This window comes from Fundulus heteroclitus, chromosome 4, assembly GCF_011125445.2.
Source record: "Fundulus heteroclitus isolate FHET01 chromosome 4, MU-UCD_Fhet_4.1, whole genome shotgun sequence".
NCBI classification, from domain to species: Eukaryota; Metazoa; Chordata; class Actinopteri; order Cyprinodontiformes; family Fundulidae; genus Fundulus; species Fundulus heteroclitus.
The window spans coordinates 8,133,302-8,153,485 of record NC_046364.1 but is presented as its reverse complement, the minus strand read 5'-3'; the positions used below and the strand labels follow the sequence as shown (position 1 = coordinate 8,153,485).

Below are 20,184 nucleotides of genomic sequence, written 5' to 3'. Positions count from 1 at the left end.
GGATTAAAGTCAAAATCGGTTTGATCAAACCAAGATCGGTTTGATCTTTGTTTCTGGTGACACAAAAGCGCTGCAACTAAACACTTTCCTATGAAGGATTACTAAAATAACGTGCCATCCCAACGCACACCACACACGCTCCGAAAGAAAACAGAAGTTTTAGCGTTCCACCTTTTCTTTTAGTTTTTATTTTTATGTATACGTCATTAGCGCACTCTGGTTGCATGCAAAATTTTTATGGAAGATTATCAAATCCTGCTGGCGTATTAGTTGTTATTTTGGTGTTTTATGCTTTGTTTTTGCTCAATTTGTTAGTAAATAAAGCCACTCATGTTTATTTATAATATAAACAGAAGTACGTACTGCGCATGCACAGCAGGGGTTAAAACAAGGAAGCGGCTAATGGCAATTAGCATCTGTAGATCGTTTTATTTAATTAATAATGTTTGGTCTTTGATTACGGCAAGCTGTTGCTTTACTGCTAGGCGTTGCAGAGGATCAGGTTCAGTCCAGGATTATTTAATTTTGATTAATTAATTAAGCAAACCGCCATTATGATAGTTCTGCAATACTGTCACTAGATGGCGCCACATCTGTTTATATTTTCTATCACGCTCGATGCTGGGGCTATTTTTTTTATCCAAAATATGACAAAACATTATCGGGATGGAGGCTTGGTGTATATAACCTTATTTTATCATGATCAAATGGTTTTTAGTCTTTTTTTATAAGCATATAACGTGGCTATATATCTTTAAGGTATTAGTTCCTGTTCATTGCCAATATTTTGACTTTTTGATAACAGAATTGCACGTTTTTTACTCAACCTTTCAACTTTATTCTTAAAATCTATTTTTTTTTTTCGTGTAACGGACAAGATAAATAAGCTCCACCAAAAAAAGTATAAAAAATCCACAATTTCTTTTCCACTTTAATTGACCCTTAAACTCCTTTTCCTTTCAGCTCAGAATAAAATTGGTTAGCTAAATAGAGACGGTGACAGCTATGGTACCCGCTCTTATTGAATGGTGAAGAGTTTATTATAGGGCAAACTGATGTCTGCCAAGGTGTCTGGAAAGATAAGAACTTATCAAGGATTTCAAAATAGATGCTAATGCGTGGGTTTGGCTTTATTTGTGATCAGTAACCGATATTTACAGTGTTTATTTTTTCATGAATTTATTATTTAACGTCAAAATTAGTGTGGGTAAGGTAATACAATCAGCTCGAACAGAAAGGCACAATTGATATTTTTTTGCAATTTCACATCCAGCGATCCATGGCAGAAAAAGGCACATGGGCAAAGGTGACTGACCGATAAGATGTTTGGGACTCTGGACTTTACCGGGCTGATCCGGGTGGGGATAACACGAGGAATTACGCAACACAGGGATGTTTTACTACCATAGAAAGTAAAATTCAGTCAATAAACACTATCTCTAATTATTACACCTGCTGCCTCCAGAACAGATAAGAGCCGTCTTTTTTTATCCACAGTCCAAATTCAAAGTTGGATTAAATCCGGCTCTTCTGATTTGTAAATAGTTTCTTTCTCTTTTTGCACTTTAAGGGTGCAAACTTGCAAGAAGCGGGTTGTGTTTGCCCGAATAAAATGAGCTGCCTAAGTGCTTAAGGCGAAAATGGGTGAAGTCACCACGGTGCATTTTAATATTCAAGAGTCAATGACCTGCAGTAACCCCCGGTGTTCCCTTTTTCACCCTGTCTCCTCCCTCCCACTCTGTTTTCCCTCCCGTCTCCCATAGGGTATTGTAGAAAGGCACTTCTTTCCTACTCGGCCTCCTCCAGATATCGAGCCATTAAAGCCTCGGCACAGTAAGCCACCGGGCTTTCGGCGTCCCGTAAGGCCCGTCGGGGAGAGCTGGTCCTCCGTCAGCGCAGAGGTATCTCCAGACTCAAGCTGTGGACCGACACGGGCGAGATGGACGGGCAGTAACCAGGACATCCACCTCATAGGTAAGGTCAGCGCAGCACCTCTACTGCCACACGCTCTCTGGTGCTAATGTAGGTTAAGCAAAGTCTTATTATTTCCTGTTATTTATTTATTTTGTGAGTGAGACGGGTTTTTCTGTTTCTAATTTGCAGCGTTTCTATGTGGAGGCATTTTTTTTTTATGAGAAAGTCTGCTAACTAAAACAAAGAGAAGCAAACGGTATTAAATGCAATATAACGTTCTTATCTTTGTCTTTATAATAATAAACGTGGTTGGTTGTTATCGTAAGAGCTCTGATATTTGGTCAGTGGAGGTTTGGCAAAAGACTTCCATCATCAGGTTTTTAGCTATTCCACTGATTCACTTTCATTTATCAGTTTTCCTCTTTGTGTCTCAGAGGAACTGAACACGCTTATGGGATTCAGTGATTATTCTTTTCTGGGTTGCTCCGTTTAAGTCAAACCTTTTGACATGTGGACCAAAGCACCGCAGTCTTTTTTTTTTTTTTTTTTTTTTTTTTTATTAAAACAAAATTACAAAAAAGTTATGGTGTTATTTGTTGTTTTTTTGTTTTTTAACTGCTCAAAAATAAACTTAGCATTCAAAATATTAACAAATATAGTAGATTTGTTTTCTACATTAAAGTTAAGGCATTCGGTTTGCATGCTCAGTTAAAAAAAATAGAAAAATATTTAGTCTATTCTCAGCGATACTCTGTCTCTGAAAAGGTTTCCTATAATTAACCAAGTTTAACAAATAAATTAAAAGCAAATTTGGATGCACGTTTGGGTCAAAGTCACTGGATAGATGTAGCGTTACTATGAAATTGGGAGAGAATGCACAATGTGTGTTTATTAATAGACAAACTCTTTGTGTTTTACCTGACATTTTCAATTGTCAGGTTTAATTTTAAGTTGCCTTAATTGAAAATAAAAAGTCTCCATCTGCATCAAACACCCAGGCTGGTGGGCTAAATTTGTGCCATTCTTTAATGGGATCTAACAATATTAGTCACTGTTGACGACCCTGGTGGAAAATGTTTGTTTAATTTAAAAATGCTTCTTTAATTGAGAATGCACAATTTGTCAGCAAAATGTTGACAGGTTAAGTTCTGCTGGAACTTTATATTAAAAATTAACCGACCAGACCCTTTCTGGGCCGATAACGAGATTTTCTTCTTCTGACCTGCTGGTCCTGATAATTAATTTTTCATAAAATAGAAGAAATTGTGCAGCAGGTTGTTGGATAAGTATAGTAATTTTGAATATGACAACAAATGAAGGAATTAATATTGTCTCAATTTACGTAATTAATCCAAATGTCCCTTTCCGTTTGCAGATTTTTATTAAATTTAGAAATTGCATTAAAGTATATGTATTTGTATCCATGACGTGATGTTTTGTCCACGTTCCCCTCTGCTTCTAAAGGAGGTGACGGGATATTTAAATCTGCAAATAACAGAAAAGCTTTTTTTTTTTTGAGGCTTCAGAGCTCTGAGTCAGCTTGTGGCTTCTGACCATATTGACTCTTTTGCTGCTCCTAAAGAGATGATGTCAACCAAGAACTAAAACAATTACAAAACCCACTGCACTGTGAATATTTACAGGGCTTAGCGGTATGATCAGAAGCCTTCAACACCTGAGGCGGGTGGATTGAGGCTCTCCATGGTCAGTGGGTCGGGTTTTCTGCATTAGAAGCTTAAACTCTCAGTAAATGTAAGACTTGCTTTGTTCTTGCAGTTTTTTTTTTTTTAGGATTTCAATTAAATCAAAAGCTTATGAGACTACTTTACCTTTATTAGGCAGACTTACTACACAGGTTAGGAAATGACCGTGCCACGAATCTCTTTAACTTGTTTTTTTTTTTTTTTAACAAACACACGTGATAATTTCATGGATTATATATTTTATTTTTTTTTTAATTATCGTCAGAAAGCTTTGTTCTGTCCTGCACGCTGGTTAAGAATAGCCTCAGTTTATGCTGGTGTGTCTGCTGAATCAGTTTCCTGAAATATACCCCCCCTACCGCAACGACACATGACAGACTTTCATTTCCGCTTTTGCGTCCCGTTGGGGTTTTGTTTTACACACTTTTGAAAATCCAAGATCAGTCCAGTTCTTCCGATGTTTCAGATCTTTCTAACAAGCACATATTGCTGCGTAAGATCACCACAAATGGCCAGTCATCTCAGGCCATCGACCGCATCCCTACTCCGAATGATAACACAGCGCTCCTCTATTTGAGTTTGGGTCACACGGCGTCACCGGCATGTTTGTCCGTGTCATGGTTACAAATCTTGTATATTTTGTCTTCTTGTTGACCTTCAAAAGAAGACCAAACTCTGCACTCAATGTTCATCCTCTACTTTTCTGCCTGGGGCTCAGGGCGGTTAGCTGACCCATCAAGCTCAGTACCAACTTGGTCACTGATCCAGCTTTTGGCGCCTTTGGCACTTTGGCCGGGTGCTAAATCCTGCTGGAAAATGAAACCAGCATCTCCCAAAAAGCTCGTCACCAGAAGGAAGCTAGAAGTGCTTTAGCGTATCCTGGTAGATGGCTGCGTGACTTCAGAACACCCAGTGAACCAGAACCACCAGATGACATGGCGGCCCAAATTATCACTGACCGTGGAAACCTCATACTGGACTTCAGGGAACGTGGATTCTGAGCCCCCCCCCACTCTTCCTCCAGACTCAGGGACCTGGATTTCCAAACTTTAATCTAAAAAGAGGAATTTGGATGACCGAGCAACAGTCCAGTCTCCCTTTTAGGAGTGGGTTGACATAGGGCTGGGCGATAAATCGATTTAATCGATTAATTTGAATTTACAATTCTTTAAGATTTCATTTTTGGAAAATCTAGATTTTATGTTGCTAATACACTCATTGGGTTTCCATGAAGAGAACAGCATGTGATGCTGAATATATGTTTAGGCAAATATATTGTCAAAATATTGTTAAGTGGAAACTTTTTTTATCATAATACGAGGTACTTCATTTACTTATTTACTTTTTTTTTAACTTAGTTTGAAGTTCACAAGTGCAGTGAAGCCTGTTCTTAGCTCAATGTGTAATACCACTAGCAGCAAATGTTTTGTTATATATATATATATATATATATATTTTTTTTTTTTTTTTTGTTATATTTTCATTGTTTATAATGGCACGGCTGCCATCTTGTTTTACAAGCATGTTTCACAGCTTGTTTTTAGTTGCACTTTTAATCCAGGTCAACTCCCTGACGAAATGCTTGACATAAAAAGCAAGGTTTTAAAATAATTTCTTAAATTTCTTTTTATGAAACAAAAAGGAGGAAAAAAATCGATTAATCGGATTTGGTATGATAAAATCGGAGATTTATTTTTTAATCCATATCGCCCAGCCCTAGGTTGACACCACGAATGCGCTACTTGTACCCCAATCGTGGGATTCGTCTGTGTTTATTGGCTCTTGATGCGCTGACTCCGGCTTCGGTCCACACCTTGTTCGGTTCTCCCAGCATCTGGAATGGATTTCGCCTGACAATCATCTCAGGTCTGTGGTCTTCCCTGTTGCTGGTGCACCTTTTCACACTACTCTTCTCCCTTCCCCTTAACTTGCTATTAATATGCTTGGACACAGCCGTCTGTGAACAACCAGCTCCTTGGTGGCCTACCCTCCTTTCTATGGCTGTCTTCTGCACATCTGTCCAGTCAGCAGTCTTCCCCATGATTGTGTCGCCTGCTGACCCAGACTAAGAGACCATTTAGAGGCTTTGAGTTAATTAGCTGATTAGGTTGTTCTTATTTTCCTTTGTCTCAAAGAATTAGAACGATTTTCTGAGACAACGGAATTTAGATTCTCAGCATTATGAAATATGAGTTTCAGTATCCCAAATAAGGGGACAAAATGTTAACCAATATTCAAATTTCTCTGATATACCTTTCACATTGATTGCATCCATATCCACTCGGCTCCCTATCCCTAAATCTTTTGTATCCTACATTTACAAGTCACCAAATTGGTTAACAAAATAATTTAATTGTGATACTATTGATGAAAATTGCAACAACATATGAACCCTAATTTTCTGCCTCTGTCACTGAAGAAATACTCCTGTTGTTGGCGTCAAACGACAGCAGAGTCCGTAACTAGCACTGCAACTATTATTTTTGCTAGTTGTTTAATCTGTGTACTATTTGATTAATGGATTAATAATCTGTTAAACATTTTTACAGCACTTGAACCAAGTGAATCTTAAATTATGAGTTCTGGATAGAGTATATTTACAGACAAAGAAGGGTTTTCATTTTAAATGCAAAATCTTTATATTTATTGTACAGCCCTGGTTTAATTACTGCCCTGAGTGTCTTGTTCTTTCAGCAAATGACATATTTTAGAGCTAAAGATCCCGTTACTAAATTAGTTAACGATTATTTCACTAATTGATTAATTAGGATTAAGCAGATTAATTGTTTCAGCCTTACCAGGACTAATGTTCACCTCCTGGCAGGACAGACAGTGGACCACCAGAGCGTCAGTGGATTTATAAATGTTTAGTCGTGTGTTTATAGCCCAGACAAAGCAGAGAATTTCAAATAGACGTTCACGGGTGTTGTCGATCCAATCCTAGCTTGAGCCGTTTTGGATTGAATGTGCAGAAATGTCCACCTCTCTCTTCATGTGCAAAGCTTGTAGAAACATTCCTTAAAAGTCTTGCAGCTCTAATTACAGCAAAGGGTTGACCAGACGGGCCTGAATACAAATGCGTGCAACAGGTTTCAGCTTTTCTGTCTTTTCGATCCGTTTAAAAAAAAAAAAGATGCGTCATTTCCCTTCCACTTCACAGCCATGCACAACCTTTATTGTCCGGTCATGTGAAACGCTCAAAGAAAAACCACAAAGAGTTTGTGGTTGTGACAAAGCTCTGAAAGGGTTAAAGGATCTTTTGTACGGCAAACGGTGCCGTTTTAACCATAGACATTATATACGTAGACGCGTCATTGAGCGGGTTTTGCCTATGCTGCGATGCGTCAGAGCGTCCGCCATCTTAAATGTAGCAAATCTGCAGTTACTCAGTCACTTAAACAGTATCAGAGGGACTTTAATCTCAGAATATACTTAGTATTCGTAGTATTTTTTTTGTAATATTACAAGTTTATTTTCGTATACCTTTAGCTTCATTCTCCTGAATTTATTCTCCTAAAGAATAAAAGTATTTAAAATAATCTAACCTGGCCCTATTACTCCAGGAGTGAAATAATTCTGCAAACTGTGATTATTCTGGAAATGTTCCCCCTTAATTCTCATAATATGACGTTTTTATCATAACAATATCACTTTCGTGTTTGTTTGTTTATTTTTACTTTATTGACCTAGGACTTTTTTTCTCATATTATTAATTTTAACGTCTTTAATACTCCCCCAAAAAGTCTGTTCCTAAAGGTTCACATGTGACACGGTTTTATGAAATAATGAAGACTACAATGTTTAGATTTCACAAATTGATCCTTATATTCATAACAGATACACACACAAATATATATATATATATATATATATATATATATATATATATATATATATATATATATATATATATATATATATATATATATATAGCCTGTGTTACCACTCTGCAGCTTTAGTGTGTCCAGTTTTGCAACATGGTGCAGCCTTAGTTTATAGAAGGCAGATACAGGTAGTGAAATCAGCCAGAATACATTTCCATGCAGCACAGGAATGAGGCATCTTCTCTGATCCACGTTCACAATAACAGAACTCAACTTTTTTCTGCCACATACAATATGGCGGTGAGGTTGACGTGCGAACCTGCGCCCTATGACGCGTCTACGTATATATGTCTGTGGTTTTAACTCATCTTAAGTGGGTTTTTTTTTTGTTTTTTCTACACAGGTACACGTTGATTTCGTAATGACAAGCTGCTGGGCGGAAGATGTCCACGCTGTCTGTGACTGATATCCCAGATGTTGGTCATGGTAAGAGGAAACGCTCGTCTGTTACGATGCCATGAGATCTCAGACTTACTAAATGTCACGATCTCTTTCCGTTAAGATAAAAGCAGCTCTTCTCAAATGCCATTTTCGCGAGTAATCACTGATTCCGTCCAATCTGTCCTTTTTCCCCCCCCTCTGTTCCCTAAGAATAAATGTTTGTTTTGGACACCTGTTAAAACAGATAAGATAAGTGGAAGCGGTCCCGAGTTGAACGGGTTTGTTTCTCCCCCCGTCAGATGAGAGTAAGGTGTTTGACGGGGCCTCTGAGCTGCAGCTGGACTGCTTGGCTGAGGAGAGAAGTGGAAACGCCACAATGAAGCCCGACGGCCTGCTGTCACTGACCGACCTCTCCCAGCCGGCCGACTTCCCCGTCCCCCCCCACAACGGCCCGCCGCTCACCGAGATCAGCAGCACGTTGCCGGTGGAGCCAAACGACATCAAGCTGGACCCGTCTGCAGCCGACGCGTCCGGCAGCGTAGGTGAGCAGAAAGTGGTGCAAGTTTTTTTTTTTGTTTTTTTGTTTAGCGCAGGGGTGTCAAACTCATTTCTGTATGGGGCCACTTTGTTATCATGAAGTCATTAAAAGGGCCGGTTGCACCTGTATAGATGACACTTTTTTGATTTCATAATTTCACTTCAGTTCATACAAAAATATAAAAAAATGCACATTAACATAAAGTAGCACCTTAGGGCCAGTTTATACAGTTTTTCTGCTAAAAAAAAAAAGTTGATATTGGGGCGAGTTACACTTTAAACTTTAATTATTCAAAACGTGATCTCGTTTTTCTCTTTTTAGACATTTCTGGGTTGTTTTTAATGAGTTGTGGGAAAACCAAGGCAACATTCACTACAGGAGGCACAGTTTTAGCCACTTTATACAATTTAAAAAGATATATGCCTCTACTTTATGACATGATATGCCTTTTTTGGCTCTCGAGGGCCGGATAAATTGCCTTGACAGCCCGGATTCGGCCCGCGGGCCTTGAGTTTGACACGTGTGTTTTAGCGCTTTCTTCCAATAAACACAGATTGCATGTAGAATCTGTGTTTTACATAGATGAATTAGATGTTACTGTCTTGCTTGCAGGCATAAGCTGACATTGTGTTATTTTTTTTTTCATTATTGTTGTGCAAGTGGAGCTCAGACCAGTTATGGCATTAATGGTATCACAACTGGAGCGATGGCTGTTTCTGTCCTAAATAACTTTTTTTTTTTTTTTTTTTTTTTTAAATCCTCTCACAATCTCAATCATGTCTCTTAATTTTACAAACGGGTTCTGGAACACCAGGCGTGCTCGTTTCGACCCTTCTTCCGCTGCTCCGGGGTCCGGGCTCCTCCGTGGATTGTTGTTCACACATGCTCTACACAGCGGGGCCGTTCTCTGCGTGACGTTCAGCGGGCCGGGGCCCAGGCCGAACGCGAAAGGAGGCACCGCATGAGGCACAAGCGATGTTGTAGCAACTGCTGTGTTTTTGTTTATAGCGATTATGTGGGTGGTGGCGCAGACAACCTTGTTCTGCCTGTTTTATGTTTTTGGACTCAGGAAATTTCACACAAGGAGATAGAAATAAACCGAAACGGTGTTTTTTCTGCTTCTATAACAAAGGTAATCTAACCACACCTGCATGCAGACTTCACCAGTCTCTTACCTTTGAATGCAAACACTCTTCTCCTGAAGCTGTTTTGCTTTAAAATTCGTCATTTACCCCAGATTAGAAGACATAACTAAGAGCTATGCCCAGATGACGGTTCCCATGGGAAAAACCAAAAACGTTAATGCTGCATGCACAAATCTGTGAGGGGTTGCTGGTGCCAATCTCCAGCTGTCAATGGGCGAGAGGCGGGGAACACCCCTGGACAGGTCGCCAGTCTGTCGCAGTAAATTATTAACTCCGCCCTCTAATTAGATTTGGGTGCTGCTGACAGCAGTAGACGACGTGATAATCCTTTAGATGCTTCAGGAGCATTCGCTGTAACAGTTTGGTTAAGACCTTTTCACTTCTGCTCTGCTCTAATGTGGATGCATTCACAAACGCATGGAACTGAAAAACAGGCCTTCCGCCATTCTCGGTGGACGTTTTTTACAGTTTACTCTCTGTAACATTTCCTCCCTTCTTGGTTCTCTTCCTTTTGTATCAGATCCTCCTATTTATTTATTTGTTTTTCTTCATAGTAGGTTCACCTGATCTGGCGTTCTGTTAGCTGTGACACCGTCCAAGGGAGACAGATCATCCACTATTACCATATAACATAGAAAGTACTCCTGGGTCAATGTGAGCTTCTGAGCTTTCTGTGTCTCTGCTCTGTCTTCTCTAAGCCCCAGTGGGTCGAGGCAGATGAGCGTTCACACTGAGCCTGGTTCTGGTTCTGCTGGAGGTTTTTCCTTCCCGTTAAAGGGGAGTTTTCCTCTTCACTGTCGCTTCATGCATGCTCAGTATGAGGGATTGCTGCAAAGCCATCAACAATGCAGACGACTGTCCACTGTGGCTCTACGCTCTTTCAGGAGGAGTGAATGCTGCTTGGAGAGACTTGACAATAATGTTTTTTTTATGTAATTGGCATTGTAATTTTATCTTGTGATTTTATACTTGTGATTACTTTTAAGGTTGCCTTTTTTACACCTGGCTGGGGGACTACCGATGAAAATTAGCACTTTTTAGCTAACTCGGGTACATTTACATTGTTTTAATGTTGATTAATGTACACTGTCCCCTTTTAAATAAAAATAAATAAAATAACAAAAATGCAACCTGCTGGGTTTCCTTAGAGAGGAAACTTTCTGACCAACCTGTATAATTTGATTAAATTTGACTTTGGAAAGTGCCTTGAGATGATATGTATCATGAATTGGCGCTATATAAATTAAATTGAATTGAACTTTCCCTCCATGAGAATAAATTTCCAGGAGAAAATCCCCCTCTCAAAGTGCATTTATGAAAATGTAAAATAATCTAAAAAATGTTCAATCTTTGTCGAGAGCAGGCATGCCTTAGGGGTCATATTCAAAATTTGAGTGTTTAAACTCTGCAAAAAGATATTGCGTCTTATGCAGATTTTTGGTTTCCCATCATCAGCCCCTTCAGAAGTTAAATATTTTTTTCTGATTTGTGTGCAGATGGCCAGCCAGTGAAGAGAAAAAAGGGTCCGGCCCCGAAGATGCTGGGCAACGAGGTGTGCAGCGTGTGCGGCGACAAGGCTTCTGGCTTCCACTACAACGTGCTGAGCTGCGAGGGCTGCAAGGGATTCTTCCGCCGCAGCGTCATCAAAAGCGCCCAGTACTCCTGCAAGAACAACGGCCGCTGCGAAATGGACATGTACATGCGCCGCAAGTGCCAGCAGTGCCGGCTGCGCAAGTGTCGGGAGGCAGGCATGCTGGAGCAATGTGAGTGTCCGCGTTCTAAGCCGAAGCTTTTCGGAAAACCGCTACAAGAACACGTGGTTTTATGAGTCCGAGGTTGAGCTCTTTGTGAAAAGCCGCGCCCTCTGTGACCTGCAGGTGTGCTTTCTGAGGAGCAGATCCGACTAAAAAAGTTGAAAAAGCAGCAGGAGGAGGAAACGGCGCGCACGTCCACAGTGGTCACGCCGACCCCTCCGCAGGAAGTAGCCATGCTCGACCCACAGCAGCAGGAGATGATTGAGAAGCTGGTGGCCATGCAGAAACAATGCAACAAGAGGTCCTTCCTTGACCGGCCTAAAGTTACGGTACATGAAGAACACAGAGCACAACCAATTGTCCTGAAATGCTGCTGGTTTTAGAGTCAGTTTCACCAGAGTGCTTGTACTTTTTTTTTTTTTTTTTTTTTCCAGCCGTGGCCACAGAGTCAAGACTTGCAGAACCGAGAAGTGCGACAGCAGCGGTTCGCCCACTTCACCGAGCTCGCAATAATGTCAGTTCAGGAGATCGTGGATTTTGCTAAGCAGCTTCCGGGTTTCCTTGAGTTGACGAGGGAAGACCAGATCGCTCTACTGAAAACGTCTACCATTGAGGTTTGTGTTGATTCGTCGTTATTTAAAGCGGCTTTACATCAACACTCTTTACAAAGGAAATCAAGCAGATTTTCCAAGCTGCAGTTAAAAACATTTGTAAAAATACCGTAACCTTTCTGGAGTTTAAGCTTCTTTATTTTATCTTCTTTTCGTAAAAGTAATGGTGGAAGCAGATGAATTTGTGCCTGAAACTCTCACCCTGCAGCCTCAGATGAGCCTGTCGCTCAGATGTTTGTCTTCCACAGATTATGCTGCTAGAAACATCGCGCCGATACAACCCTGCCATTGAAAGCATTACTTTTCTGAAGGACTTCAGCTACAATAAGGATGATTTTGCCAAAGCAGGTACCCCTATCATTTGGTTTACTGTCCAAACTTTATTCCACCTTTCCCTCACTAGCATGATATAATATGTAACATGTGGGAGAGAAAAAATACGGATTCATATGAAATAAGTCTAAGGAATCAGATGTTTTCAAAAAATGATTAACTATTTTCCAAGAAAACTTTGAAACATTTTGTTGCTAAAGCCGTTTTCCCCCCCTTTTATCCCTCGTTCTATCCTCCCCAGGGCTTCAGTTTGAGTTCATTAACCCCATCTTCGAGTTTTCAAAAGGAATGAACGACCTACACCTTGATGAGGCCGAATACGCGCTGCTCATTGCTATCAACATCTTTTCAGCAGGTCAGGATTAATAAGCTGCTGTTCATTATAAGCTTGCAGTTCATCATCAGTATATAGGGCTCAGAGTGAGCCAAATGCTTTCAATTCCTCACGGACGGAATGCTTCATTTAAACTCGCAGACTTTGCATTTTGAGTAACATTCATCACGTCCTAAAATTAAAAATTCTCCAGTGAGAGATGTAACTTGTCTGTGTATGCTTTGGTTGGTTAATTTGTGTGTAGATCGGCCGAATGTGCAGGATCACGATCTGGTGGAGAGGCTGCAGCAGCCCTACGTGGACGCGCTGCGCTCTTACATCATGATAAAGAGACCAAATGTGAGTACCCGCCGCTTTATGTAACCTGGACTTTGGTGACCGGGTGTATGTCACCACAACCCTGGATGTCGTCACCACAGCGAGCACATTGGGTCAGAGCTGAGGTTATATTAAGCTGTTTTGATTGGGAGTTGAGGTTTGAACTCGGGGAGCTGCTATAAAAGGCTGTTTGGAGGAACCTAAGCAACTCATTACTCAGAATTTAATCTTAAAAGTCTTAAGCAGGAAATGCACTGGCCACGTAACGTAAGCGTGACATAGCTGACAAAGTGTTGTGAGAGGAAAGGCAGAGTGCTCGGTAAAAATGGCCGCATCCCATCAATCAGCAGCGTCAACAAGGTGACTTCTACCACCTTGTGGCTGAACTGAGACTCAACTATTATTTTGGGATACTTTCGGAAATAAACTTTGACACAGAATATTGTTTTCCCATTTATTCCCTGCCAAACAGGACTGTATACGCGTCTGAAATTAGAACTTTAATCTAACTGAGGCGTCGCGTAGCGTAAATAAGCACGTCGTGCGCATGTTTTATGCTTCTAGTGTAAATTTAAGGTTTGCCACTATCCGTAAAGGCTGTAGTTCATACATTTTTAGTATGAACATAACTGAACGCTATTTTATGTTTCAAAGTACCTGAAATGTGAATTGTAGCCAATTAAGTTTTTAAATGTGTTAAAGAATTTAACCAAGCAGCCAATGGTTGCTGATGCTTCATACAGAACCCCAAACTCTGGCATCAATTCATGGCACATTTGCCACACATGAAGAAAGCAGTGAAGAAATTGTAAATTCATTGGGTGAAGATTTGTTTGGTTATTTCTATCATCAGAAGAAACTAAGTGGAAATATCATCTGAGAGGAAATTAGTGGAGACCTACCAGATCAGCACCCAACCCAGAGATTTAAAAGCACTTTGTGCCAAACACAGTCCACCTGCAGTACCTATTCTTTCACCACAGTGGTGAATATCCGCTTGTTATTCTAAGTTAAAAAACTAAAATTAATGTAGCATTCTGTTAAATGTTTTTGCTTCAGATGAAGTTGTAATGAGTACTTTCTTGCCTTTGTTGTGATAAATTAATGGTATAAAGGCGATAGATTTCTAAACTCACTTCCTTATTGTGTCAAGTGGGGACTGTTTCACCTTGCTACAAACAACCTGCCCATTAAACAACGCCGCATGCTTGTTGAAAAGTCCTTCCCTCAGATCAGGACCTTTTTCCCATGAAACAAAAGTCCCGGGAATCTGAAATCCCCCTGTGTCATTTTGTGTCAAACGCGTGCTTTTCACAAGTAATGGAAAAGGGCTGTCTATCCTAAACTCCTCTGATAGTTTTCTCACAGCATATCTTTTGGCCCTAAAGCTCACTTCAAGCTAATGCTGCACACCCACTGGATGGCAATAAAATAACCAAACAGCAGCCACAATCACTTTCTGCTTTTATTTGGCAGCTGATATTTTGTGTAAAGAAATGCGAAGGTAAGGTTTTGAGAAAGTGGCATCAGGCGACATTTTACACCACTTGTCGTTTGACGATGCTCAATGGCCTGTTTGCTCTTGCTAGTACTATCCCTCATTGTTGTGGTATGATATGTAGTGTGTCCTCCTTCCTCAGTATGGATTTTTATTTCCAATATATTCTGTTAAAACCAAACTGCAGTTTAACAATCTTGAGCAAAACCTGTTTCAGAGAGTTTTGTTGGCCTGAGAAGAAAGTAGCCCTACTCTTCATCCATTGCTGCAGATTTTCTTTCCTGTTAATAGGGGAGTTTTCCTCTCCGCTGTCGCCACGTGCATGCTCGGTACGAAAGATTGCTGCAAAGTCAACGACACGATGCAAGCGACTGTCCTCTGTGGCTACATGCTCATCGAGGAGCTGGAAGTCAATGACTCGATGCGATCTACCGGGTTTCGTTAGAAAATCTTTTAACCAATTTGTCTGCATGATGCCATAGAACTGACTTTGTAACGTGCCTTGAGATGACAGGTGTTGTGAGTTGGTGCTCTAGAAATAAACTGCATTGAATACACTTTCACGAATCACATCCACTTTGACTTTATTGCTGGAGAAAAACATATCGGTGCTCACTCAAACCGCTGCTGCATTCCCAATAAGCCGTTATGTTTCTATTTTTTATTTATGAAGCCCTGCAGCCAATGCCTGTCATTTTGTCAGAAATTCAATTCAATTCAATTTTATTTATATAGCGCGAATTCAATTCATGAAACATGTCATCTCAAGGCACTTTCCAAAATCAAATTCAATCAGATTATACAGATTGGTAAAAAAAAATCATATCTAAGGGAACCCAGTTGATTGCATCAAGTCTCGACGAGCAGCATTCACTCCTGGAGAAGCGTAGAGCCACAGGGAGAGTCGTCTGCAATGTCCTTGGTTTTGCTGCAATCCCTCATACTGAACAAGCATGAAGCGACAGTGGAAAGAAAAACTCCCCTTTAACGGGAAGGAAAAACCTCCAGCAGAACCGGGCTCAGTGTGAACGGTCATCTGCCTCGACCGACTGGGGTTACAGAAGACAGAACAGAGACACAACAAGAGAAACAAAAAAGCACAGTAGCACACATTGATCCAGTAATCTGTTCTACATTAGATGGTAATAGCAGGTGATCTGTCTTCCCTGGATGATGTCACAGCTAACAGAACGCCAGACCAGGTGTACCTACTATGAAGAAAAATGAGAGAGAACAAAAAGTTAAAAGCTGAAATGACGACAAGCAATGCAAATTGGAGAACAGTAGGAGAACTCAGCAGAGTGAAAGAAATAGACCCTGATGTCCTCCAGCAGTCTAAGCCTATAGCAGCACAACTATAGAGATAGCTCAGATGAGCCACTCTAACTATAAGCTTTGTCAAAGAGGAAAGTTTTAAGTTTAGTCTTAGAAATAAGGCTTTAAATCAGTGGAAAGGCAGGCTGTCAGTTATTTATTTGCTTTGTAGATTTTCTGGGACTGAAATACTCTCTCAATCTTAGTCCTTATGTTTCCCAGTATTGTTTTCTATTAATATTTGTTGTTTCTATTAAGCATGGCGGTTTTAAGTCTGTAAAAGATCTCCTTTGCTAACAGCATGTTATTAATCAGTATTTTTTTTTTCAATGGTTTCCTCAGGATCACCTGATGTTCCCGCGTATGCTGATGAAGCTGGTGAGCCTTCGCACATTGAGCAGTGTCCACTCGGAGCAGGTGTTCGCCCTCCGCCTCCAGGACAAGAAGCTTCCGCCGCTGCTATCTGAAATCTGGGATGTCAACGAGTGAGCGTGGTCCTGGAGTCGCACTCCGTGGCTTTATGGACCCTGAGAGAGAGACGCGGCTCCTATGAAAAGATCGCCAACTCCTTTTCTTCTGTTGTGGTCAGGGACTGGTTATTGCCTTGAGATTTTTCGTTTTTGCCCTAAGGGAGGAGAGCGCCGTGGCCCTTTGCTCCCTAACAGACTGTTAAGTGGCTTTGTGTGCAGTACAGGAACATGGACACAAAGGTTTTATTCTCTTCACTGTAGATGCTCACATGATGGTGGTTAAATTTAGGCATCAAGGGTTTTCAGACAGTTTTCGTTGATTTAGTCTTTGCTGAAGGTTATGTCGGTCTCTTGCGTGGTTCTGTACCTTTCTGCTACTAATTAAAATCAGGAAGCACTGAGCAGGTCTTGGCTGTTACTGTCTTAAAAATTGCGATGTCTCATTAAGTGGAAAAAGCGATTTCTACAGTTGTGCAATAGATGGAAATGGAGGCAGGGACATTGTTCTGCCTAAACTTCACCCTGATTCATGTATGGCAACAGCTAGTTTGCGTTTCCTTCCGAGCAAGTTCAGGAGTCAGAAAGTTGGGGTCATTGCTCAGGTAAAGTGATGTGAAGTAGACCTCTGAGAAGCGGAGGCTTCTTTAATTTTAAGTATATTATTCTTTTTCTTTCTCACGGCACAGTGGGACCTTTTTGTCCAGCGATAAATGGCCATTTAACTTCATTGAAGTTGTATTTGAAACGTATCTATAAAGATTTACAATCACGTACTGACGCACAACACCCTAAATTCCTGCAAGCGTTGTGATTGAAGCCCTCATGTTGTTCTAATCGATGCATTAAATCAGTGGTCTCCAACCTTTTTTTGCTGTCAGTTTAATGCGTTAATGTCAGACGATATTTTCACGTACCGGCCTTTTAAGGTGTGCCGTACAAATGCAACAAAAAAAAATTTAACAGCCGACATAAAAACATTTATTTTCTACACATAATAAAAAAAAATTAATATTAACAGATATAAAGTAGCTTAAAAATACAACTCATCATAATGCAGAATCAGAGGCATGAGCTTGTTTTGTTGAAAGCGGTCCCATTTAGTAATAATAAGACAATGAACCAGAAGTGTGTTGCTTTTGTCAAGTCTGCTCCGTAATTTGACTTCAAGAAGCCTTACGTACTTCTAAGCCCGCCAACATTGCTAGAAGTTCACTGGAAACATGCGTCCTGACATTCATCAAGAGTGGGTCATAGACGGATGTTACTAATTTGAATTTTTCTGAATAAAACATTGTATAAATAAAAAGGAAATAATGTAAGTTGTTGTTTCGGTTCAGACCCCACGGACCAGTACTGGACCGAGGGCCGGAGGTTGGGGACCACTGATTTAAAATACTGTTTCTGAAGTTTAATAAGTGGGTTAAAAATTACGTTTTTGAATAAACTGGGCTTCAGTGTGACTCAGAAAGTTGCTGAATGAGAATCTGACTGTTATTCAATGTTGCCTGTGTGTAAAATGTGCTAATTTTTTTTTTTCCTTATTTGTAATTTTGAACTGATTGATTGGAAAATGTTGTGACTGATTTAAAAATGATAATATACCTGAAACAGAGAATGTAGTTAACCTGATGTTAAGGTCTATTACCTAAGCGTTCTTTAGCTTGAAACCAGCAGCCATGCCGGGTCAGATTCTGAAAACCTTCACTAACAAGCTACCAGCATTCAGCAAAGACCACACAGCGTAAGCTGTATTGAACTTAACTACTGGAATCCAGATGTTTAGGCTGCTTTCTATGAATTCTCTGGCAGCGTGAACTTGAAACGTTGGTTAATTAACAGCATGAGTGTAAAACTGGTTTTGTTTGTTTTTCAGGATCTGGGTTAGTTCCTGTTTTCACCTTTTCCTTGTTGCGTTGCTAATTTGAAAGCCACTTGAGTGAAATCCCAAACCTACTGTCTATCCGTGAACTGACTTTTTTTTCCGGCGTACAAACAAAACCAGACGTGGCCAGGACGAGCGTAGAAATAAAACCGCGAGTCGGTTTGGTTCTGGGTATCTTCTGACCACATGTTGGTTCAAAACCTTTTGCTTTCTTCCTCAAAATTTGACTCTGCATACTTTTGTCATCGTTTTACAACTTTTATAATTCTTTGAGAATTAGATTTCGCTAAAAGAGGCCGGTTGTTGAGAGTGCATACAGGATTGTTTTTGGTTTTAAACATTTTCTTTTTTTTGTTCCTTTTGCAATGAAAACGTGAGGTTTGTTCTTAGCTTTTGGGATTGACGCCTACAGCCAAACACTAACTTCTGGGTAAGGGTGACATCCACGGTGGCCCAAATCAAATATCCAACCCACTGACTGAGGGAAGAGGATGAAACTGAAACTCTCATGCCTCAGTGTGCTGTGGCGCATTCAACTCGAAACGATCTGTGCGTGTGTGTGTGTGTTAATGTTGTAGCTATCAACGTAAATTTTACTGTATATACTGTAATTGTAACATCTGATCTAATTTCTGTCTTCGAAGGGTGACTCTGTAAACATTGATATATAGAAATGCAAAACTATTTTAATACTTGTAACTTCTAAAGACCCCCCCCCGTTTTGTATGTACAGTATAAATTAAAGCTCTGCTGTAGTGCTAACGGGTATTGTTCACTGGTTTGTCGAGCTTTATATTTCTGCAGCGGTGTGGTTGGCGGTTCTGATGTTGCAGCACCGTTTGCCTTATATCAGTAGTGACAAAGTATGTGAAGGGTGAGGAGTTCCTGCAATAGATCTGCAAGAGTCTGCAGGTAGAAAACTGGACCTCTGAGCATCTCTCAACCCCAAAGACTTGGAGACTGTTTGTGGTCCTGTATACCCTGGATCCTTCAAATGAAAAAAAAATGATTTATTGCATTGACATAATTTCTTTTTTAAGTAAATGTGTTGCATACATCGGCACATCCTTACACTATTAGTTCAGCCACTTTTTGATCTACTTTTAAGCATCTGGTCTTCTTTAGCATACACCTGCCATCAATTCTGCCAGGTCTGAAAACAAGAGCTCAGCTGCTTATTTGCATCCTTTAGCTAAAGATGTTAGGAGAAAAACACCAGGGAGTAGAGAAGCGATGGGACAAGGGACCTTTAAAAACTGGACTTTTTTTTAATTAATAATTTTTTTATATTAATATTTTTTGTTTTTACATCTCTCTTTGCAGGTGAAGAAGCAGACTAGTGTTGATTTATCATTCTCTCCCTTTTATCTCCTCTTTCTTGCACTTTTTCTCCCCTTTTTTTCCCCTTTCTTTCTGTTCTTCTTTCTTATTGTAGTGTCCATATAACATGAAGTATTCCCTGCATAAATTATAATAAAGCTATTTACATGTATAAATCAAGCGGAGCACTATGGCGAAAGCGCTACGGCTCCATTTGTGAAAGTAAAAACTGTTGGGCTGTTTTTGGCATTAAGACAACAATTCTTAATGCCACATTTCCAGACAAGACACTATAAAAAAATATATTTTTTTTTTAAATTGATGAAAACAACTGCTAAGTTCTGCCGGCTATGAGTGGACAACCAGCTTCCTGACCCACCGCCAGCAGCAGGTGAGGCTGAGGAGGATCTTCTCCCACCCAAGAACAATCAACACCAGCGCCCCCCAGGGGTGTATCCTCTCCCCTCTCCTTTCTGTACACGAATGACTGCACAGCTGTGGACCTGTCTACTTTCTTTTTATTTCCCCCTCACCACCCGCTGACACAACAAATGGACTCTGCTGGATACTTTAATTCGTAAAACCTTATTCTTCCATGTTTGTTGGACCAAAGCAAGCTGCATGAAGTAATTTATATGGTTCTTTTTCCACACTGGAGTCAGATATAGGCAGCATTTTCAAAGTAATGAAAATGCTGAAACAAAAATCTGATTTAAGAAGAAAAAAAAATCAGAATTGAGTATTAAGACCAGTAATGGGAACGTAGCCTAATTAATCCCAAACGT

The 20,184-nt window shown here is 40.2% G+C and overlaps 1 protein-coding gene across 1 annotated transcript; it reads left to right on the top strand.

Annotated features, from left to right (window-relative positions):
- The first annotated feature begins 1,764 nt into the window (after window positions 1-1,764).
- Window positions 1,765-18,847, top strand: nr1h3 (nuclear receptor subfamily 1, group H, member 3). The gene is made up of 10 exons (XM_021319329.2): window positions 1,765-1,974; window positions 7,845-7,927; window positions 8,182-8,424; window positions 11,062-11,328; window positions 11,443-11,648; window positions 11,754-11,933; window positions 12,179-12,278; window positions 12,505-12,618; window positions 12,842-12,936; window positions 16,070-18,847. Exons 2-10 carry the CDS (start codon window positions 7,885-7,887, stop codon window positions 16,214-16,216), a joined length of 1,395 nt encoding a protein of 464 aa, XP_021175004.2. The 5' UTR covers window positions 1,765-1,974; window positions 7,845-7,884; the 3' UTR covers window positions 16,217-18,847.
- Window positions 18,848-20,184: the final 1,337 nt, after the last annotated feature.